The following is a 7,862-nucleotide window of genomic DNA, read 5'->3' on the forward strand; positions in this document are numbered from 1 at the left end:
TTAATTTATATAGCAATCAGAAAATGGAGGGGAATATGTGGTATTCATCAACTTGCAGACATTGTATTGTGTCAATTTACCTGTTTATTTTTCAACTAAGAGGACAGGACAATAAAAACAATATACAAACACATATGATATATTATGTCATAATATATAGTGTGAGAGAAAGTACAGTTAAAATTATTTCCTAGAGAACTTCAGTAAAATCGATCTGGTTTCCTTTGATAACAGCAAACCCTCTAATAAATGCAGCCCTTTGTTGGAATTAAATTATTAACCTAGTGTTTTAATGTTCTACCTTGTAGGTTCCTTGTGATGCAAATATTATTGTGAAAAGCAGTCAGAGTCGTGGCAGTGGTAAGCACCAACAGTTAGAAGTTTTTGATGTGGAACCGTCAAAAGCCCAAATCCTCAACCATAGTCATTTCTTTGTCACAATCACATTTTCTCCCCTGACAATGCAGGTAATTCCAAATTTCACTCGAAAAAGTTATCTATAATTTACTAAAACACAAAACTCATTCTTTTCTTCCTTTTTCTTTCTCCATTCCAATTATTGTATTCTCATTTAATCTCTACATTTTAATTTTCAATGTTTTTGTTTTATAAAAAGTAATTCTTTTTATTTAATTAACCAAGGTTTCAATGCCAGTTGACTTCCACTGTTCCCTATTTTATTACAGATGCTTCTAATTTATTAAAAAAAAGTATTTTATAAGGAATAGGTGTACGCATTGCTGTGTGGTTGACCAGCTTGCTTCCCAACCACTTGGCCCCTGGTTCACTTCCATTGCATGGCACCTTGGGAAGCTGTCTTCTACAAGTGTGTGTAGTGCTCTTTTTACTCATTGCATTTCATCAAGCCTAGTATGTGCACTCACCCTGCACCTCTTATGTTAATTCCTCCTCCTCTCTCTCTCTCTCTCTCTCACTTTCTCTCTTCCCCTCTCTGTATAATGTAAGGCGTCATTGGAAAAATCAACCAAACAACCACCCAATATTTATATAATCGGCTGTTATTATGTTATTGATAACACCAAGAAGAAAGTGTTTTTTTTTCCATTCACCAAAGTGAATGGAGCTTTGGCCAGGAGGAACTAATGTCATCAGATGGTCTCCAACGATCATCAGGTGCTTTGACCCTGAACCATAACATCCACCTCCTGTTGGTGGGTCAGCAGAGGTGGCTGAGTCACTGCTCCTCATCTCTTCCTGGCTTCTGGATTAACTCCTCTATCTTGCTCCATAACCAGCAAGGGACTCTTTCTGCTGCCTCTCCCATCCTGTGCACAGCTACCCTTCACTCCTTACCTTTCATTCCAATACCTGTAAGCATCCTCCATTCCAACTGAGCAGGGAATCCCCTACAGCCAACCTCAACTGAGAAAAGCCCTATCTGCCATCTCTTCTCCCTGCAATCCTGCAGAAGGCTCCCATACTTGGCACGCTTCCATTCATGGGCCTCATCGCATCCCTCTTCCCACGGGACTCTTATGATAATTTTCTTGGCCTTTTCAGACCACAGGACCATATCTGGCCTCAGGGTGTTTGCAATCTCTCCCCTAGGTCCACTTGCAAGTCCCATGGTTGAAATGCATGCAGCTCCATAACCAGCATGAGGCTCTTTCTGCTGCCTCTCCCATCCTGTTCACAGCCACCTTTACCTCTTTTTCTCTCATTCCAATGGCTGTAAGCATTTTCCATACCAATTGGATAAGGAATCCCCTCTAGCCAGCGTAAGTTGGGAAACTTGTGATTATATCAATACAGGGGCGGGCTGAGAGTATTAAGGGCCCTCAGGCATAACTATTTACCAGACCCCTTAGCATTGATATCAGTAGAGTTAACATGTAGAGTGTGGGTCCCACAGAGCTCCAGGCTCTTGGGCAGTGCCCGATTGACCGAAGGCTCAGTCTGCCCCTGTATCAATATGATTTTATAGTGTAATACTTATTTTAATTAATTTTTTTGACAAATAATTAACCTGATTGTGTGGTAAGAAGCTTGCTTCCCAACCACATGGTTCTGAGTTCAGTTCCACTGATTGGCACCTTGGGTAAGTGTCTTCTACTATAGCCTTGGGTCATCCGAAGCCTTGTGAGTGGATTTGGTAGATGGAGACTGAAAGAAGCCTGTCTTGTATAAGTGTTTTGTGTGTGTGTGTGTGAGTGTGTTTCTATGTTTATCCACCAACACTGTTTGACAACTGGTGTTGGTGTGTTTATGTTCCCATAACTTAGCAGTTGTGCAAAAAGAGGCTGATAGATAAGTACCAGGCATGGCAAAAAAAAAAAAAAAGTTCTGGGGTCATTTCATTTGACTAAATATTTTTCAAGGCAGTGCCCCAGCATGGCCACAGTCTACTGACTGAAAGAGGCAAACAATAAAAGACGTAAGCATTTATGTTGGAAACCCTTTCTGATTTGATTTCATTCTTTTGCCATAATTTTGCAGATGTACACGACCACTTTTGAAGTTTCCGTAGAATCCCCTATGAACATCAAACCCGAATCGCTTATATTCGAAATCGCTGGTGAAGGTGTCCTGCCCAGAGCTGTTGTCAGCCAACCAAGCAATCGTAACCAGAATGGACAACCATTGCTCCTATTCAAACAAAACTTTGTTGGAGATTCTGAAACATTAAAAATAGTGATTACAAATGAAGCTTCTCTTCCTTGCAAGGTTTGTATCATATTTTCATTTCATTCAGAAAATACCGTTGATGATAGACATTTTCTATTTTTTACTAATAGGCACAGGAGTGCTGTGTGGTATCGATGCCAATGTAGCTTTGTGGTCAAGACGCTTGCTTTCCAACCATGTGGTCTTGGGTTCAGTCCCACTGTGCAGTACCTTAGACAACTGTCTTCTACTATAGCTCTGGACTGACCAAAACATTGCTAATCAACTTGGTAGGCAGAAATGAAAAGAAACCCATCATGTGTGTGTGTGTGTGTGTGTGTGTGTGTGTGTATCCTTGTCTAGACATCACATGATGATTGTAAACTAGTAAGGGATGTTGTTCGTTTCCAATCTTCCATGAGAAACATTTCTGGCCGTTGGGGAAATATCCCTTGCTTGAGGTTGGCAACAGGATGGGCATCCAACTGTAGGAAATTTGCTTCAATAACCTCTGTCTAGCCCATGCAAGCATGGAAAACTGAAGGTTGAATATACAAATATATACCTGTGTGTATGTGTGTATACATATAGTTAATAAAAAAAAAAAACGGAGAAAAAGACAAGACAAAAAAACAACAACACAAGGACATGCAAAGTATTAATAACACACTCAGGGAAGAAAGAAAGGGTATTTTATGTTTTGAGCAAAGCTCTTCTTCAGAAACAGGAGTCAGAAGAAAGTCTAAAAGAAAAGGAAAATGGAGAGAAAAAAATGCCAATCCACATTTAGTTACATATATATATATATATACTTCATACAAGCTGATATGGTCTTTTATTGTTGGTATGTTGAAAATAAAAGCTGTATCAGGCATTGCTTGATATTTTAAATGTCAGAGACAAGTGAAGTGTTGGCTGTATTCTGCTTGAAAGGTCGTTCCTGGTTCCCATTGGATTTGCTAGGCCACATGATAGAAATTGAAATTTCTACTGTCACCTGTAACCTCCCTGGCTCAGTCAAAAGAAATCTTAGTCATGAGTGCTAGTGCCACAAAAACTAAAAGAAGCACCTAGTACACATTGTAAAGTGGTTGGCATTATGATGGGCAACCAGCCTTAGAAACCAGCCAAAGTAAATATTGGAACATGATGCAGTCCTTGGATGCATCAGATCCTGTCAAACCATCCTGTTCATACCAACGTGGAACATGGGTGTTAAATAATGAGGACAACGTTTTGCTTGTTATTAATCAAATTATTGATTAATGAGTAAATAATTAATTACAATCAAATTCATTCTCAATCCATAACATATCGATATTTTCAAAATTCTTCCTTTCCTCTGCCGTTTGTAATTAATTTATGTAAATGACCACTGTAATGCCAATCTCTTTGTTAGGTTGATCTTGATTTGATTGACACAGAAGATGTCTTCTCACTGAAACCAGTCGTTAACAAACTTAAAGTTGATGAATTCACCCAACAAACGGAACAATGTAAGTTTTTCTTAAGATTCTTTATTGTGCTGAGTCAAACGTTTTGCAATATTTTGGTAACTTATTCGCGTTATTTATCAAGTTACAAAAAAAATAACAGCCTAACATTCAAAGTAGAGGCCATTGTGTTGCACCATCAGAAGCCAGCTTTCTGCCAGTTCTTTGATTCCACATTGACACCAGTTCTTGTCCTTTGAGGTGAAGAAATTCTTCACAGAAGCTTCCACTTCCTTTTGGTTGATGAAGCATCACAAGCACAGGAAGTGAGCCATGGGTTGGGGCAATAATCCAAAGCAGATATTTTTCTGCAATCTTAACCCTTTCGTTACCGCATTTCTGTTGAGATGCTCTCTGTTTCAATTACTTTAAATATAACAAAGAATTTAGTAAAATAACTAAGTTATCATTAAGCTAGTGTTAGGAACATAAATTGTGACTAAGGTTTGGTGGAAGATTTTAATTCAAAACTTATGAAAGCAAGACATTTGTACTACAGAGCCAGAGCTGGTTTCAGCCAGGTTGGTATCAAAAGGGTTAAGAATTCTTTCTCTCTTATATATCTTAACCCTTTCTTTTGAAATGCTCTGTGTTTCTTTCAATTAATTTTGAATATAACAAAGAATTTAATAAAATAACTTAGTTATCATTAAGCTAGTGTTAGGAACATTGATTGTGACTAAGGTTTGGTGGAAGATTTTAATTCAGAACTTTTGAAAACAAGACATTTGTACTACAGAGCCAGAGGTGATTTCAGCTAGGTTGGTATCGAAAGATTTAAGAATTGTTTCTCTATTATATATTTTAACCCTTTTGTTACTGTATTTATTTTGAGATGCTCTGTGTTTCTTTCAATTAATTTTGAATATAACAAAGAATTTAGTTATCATTAAGCTAGTTATCATTAAGCTAGTATTAGGAATGTAAATTGTGACTAAGGTTTGGTGGAAGATTTTAATTCAAAACTAAATGAAACAAGACATTTGTGCTCAGAGCCAGAGGCGGTTTCATCCAGGTTAGTAATGAAAGGGTTAATGTGCATAAGCAGTGGTTAATTAAGCAAGGACTAGCTTCCAAAACCTCCAGTCTTTTCAGCTATCTAATAATTTCCTGATTATTCTGGCCGTGCCAAAAAGGCAAACCTTTTGAACCAGTATTCAAAACCTAGTTTTGAATACAAGGTGATGGAATTATGGGATAATTCACTACAAGTTTATTCTAAACGGTTGGTGTGACAAAAGTGCCCAGGATTGGTAAAGCAAAAGTGAGCTCTTCTGCAGCAAGACAACACAAGACTTCACACTGTTCAAATGATCAGAAATAAACTCCAGAAACTTGAAGGAATCAAACTGATGCCACTCCCAGCATACAGACAGGACCTAGCCTCCCTTGGATTATTACTGGTTCCAATCCATGGCTCATTTCCTTCACTCATGACACTTAATCAACCAAGAGGAGGTGGAAGCTTCTGTGAAGGGATTCTTCATCTCAAAGGACAAGAACTGGTATCAGCATGGGATCAAAGAACTGGCAAAAAAAAAAAAGCGGGGGGGGGGGGCTTCAGACAGTGCAACACGATTGGCCCCTACTTGCAATGCTAGGCTGCTTTTCTTGTAACTTGATAAATAAAGTGAATAAGTTACCAAAATATTGCAAAACTTTTCACTCAGCACAATATTTTTACTTATTGTTTTCTTTCAAATTTTGGCACAGAAAAGGCCACCAAGCATTTTGTTCAAGACGCTAACAACTTCGCCAGTTGGCTGCCCCATGGCATCAGTTAGTCATTATCATTTTATGTTTACTTTTCCATGCTTACATGGATCAGATAGAATTCATTGAGGAAGATTCTGTATGACTGGATGTCTTTCCTGTCACTAACCCTCATCTGTTGCCAAGTAAGCTAATATTCTCTTGTGACCAGACATGTTTTTATGGAAGATTGGAAACAAAGTGCACCACTTGTATGATGGTTGACACTTGTTTTACAACTGTCACACAACCTCAAGATGAAAAGGCACAAACAAACTCACACACACACACATATGTGCATATCTATATCACACACACCTGGGTTCTCATTCCTAAGGTATTTTTTGATATTATTATTATTATTATTATTATTATTATTCAGGTCACTGCCTGGAATTGAACTCAGAATCTTGGGGTTAGTAGCCTGCACTCTTAACCACTATGCCATATGCCCATGGCATATATAATAACATCGAAAAATACCTTAGGAGTGAGAGCCCAGGTTTGAAATTTCCCCAAGACACCTGATGACGGCTGGAGGGTATATCAGCTGAAACGTTGTGTTAACAACAAACAAGATGAGGACAAATATCCATCAAATGTAAATAATGTAAATAATATTCATAATTCTTCATCTCTTAAATATGGAACTGTATTATCCAGTTCTAGCGTTGCGAAAAACAAAAGGCACCCAGAACACTCAGTTGTTGAGTTGAGGGCTGTGAGAACCCTTTAGATTTGTATAATATAACAACCTCACTAGTGCTGGTGTCATGATAAAATGATTCCAGTACATTCTGTAAAATGGTTGGTATTAGAAAGGGCATCTCACCATAGAAACCAGGCTAAAAATAAAAGTTATGAACCAGATGTAGTCCCTTAACCCAGCTAGAAGAACAGGAACAACCATGTTAGTAAGGAAAGTAGAAATGATATTCTAATGACAGCCTGGAGAAGTAAACAGGGAAATCATAAAAATGTTGATGATTTAACAGTTAAAAGTTGTTTAATATTTGTTTCATTTTAAACCAATTTCACTGAATTCTCTGGAAAAGATTGTTTTATGTTTTATATATTTTAGCTGTTAAAAAACAGTTGCATACTGCATCAGTCAGCCTTGATTGTAACCAGAAAGCTGAATTTGATGTGACCTTTCAACCCAAAGAAGCTGTTAAAAGCCAGGCCTATGTGCATCTGGTGGTTCATGACAATCCATACGAGAGTACATCGATACTTTTGGTTGGCGAAGGTTACTTTGAAGAAATCACATTTGATGACATTTATCTGGATCCAATGCTGGAATTGAAATACCAGCATGAAGTACTTGGAAAGAACCAAAGTATGTAATCATTTTACGCATTCATGTTTATTTTGTTAATTAATCGCTTAGTCGAGAGTCGTTAGGATCGAGTTGACTGTTGTTAGGTGCAAGTGTGGTTGTTTGGTAAATGTTATGCAAATTAATGTTATGCAAATTGTGCTATGATTTGAGTGACTTCCCTTGATATAAAGGGCATGCTCATTTGATGCTCTCAGGGAGAGAGTGGCCATTTTGAATAACATAGGTTGAATTGAGAATATCATGGATAACACTATATGACACCTTACTACTTTAGACTATGACTGGAAATATATATATATGAATCAATACAGTTTAATTCAAATTTGTTGTTACTCTTGAGTTTCAAGTATGATGCTAGTCATCAGCCATTTTGTAACTCCCAATAAATCGGCTGAGTGCCCTTCCTTCATTTGTCTACTCGCTCGTATATACATATATATATCCATATATATATATATCCATATATATATATATATATATTATGATAGATCGCTGACCTAACACCATTCAATTTTTTTTCTCCGTATTCTTTCTGTTGAAGAGCGTAGCTCGAAACGTTAAAGACTTTCTCTATTCCCGAGCGTTAAACTAATACATCCTTTTGTTGTTTACACCACCTGTCATCGTCTGTTGTTGTTTTTTTCGTAAAT

The 7,862-nt window shown here is 37.5% G+C and overlaps 1 protein-coding gene across 1 annotated transcript in view; it reads left to right on the forward strand.

The window, feature by feature from the left end:
- LOC106880950 (hydrocephalus-inducing protein) overlaps window positions 1–7,862 on the forward strand; it is a gene marked incomplete at its 3' end in the record, with an annotated part of 180,276 nt that overhangs the window by 131,782 nt on the left and 40,632 nt on the right. The window contains exons 60-63 of the mRNA XM_052974127.1: window positions 309–467; window positions 2,458–2,685; window positions 4,025–4,121; window positions 6,952–7,209. Of these exons, the coding sequence (XP_052830087.1) occupies window positions 309–467; window positions 2,458–2,685; window positions 4,025–4,121; window positions 6,952–7,209 (742 nt within the window). The remainder of the gene's footprint in view (window positions 1–308; window positions 468–2,457; window positions 2,686–4,024; window positions 4,122–6,951; window positions 7,210–7,862) is intronic.

Source organism: Octopus bimaculoides, chromosome 1 (genome assembly GCF_001194135.2).
Source record: "Octopus bimaculoides isolate UCB-OBI-ISO-001 chromosome 1, ASM119413v2, whole genome shotgun sequence".
Taxonomy (NCBI): domain Eukaryota; kingdom Metazoa; phylum Mollusca; class Cephalopoda; order Octopoda; family Octopodidae; genus Octopus; species Octopus bimaculoides.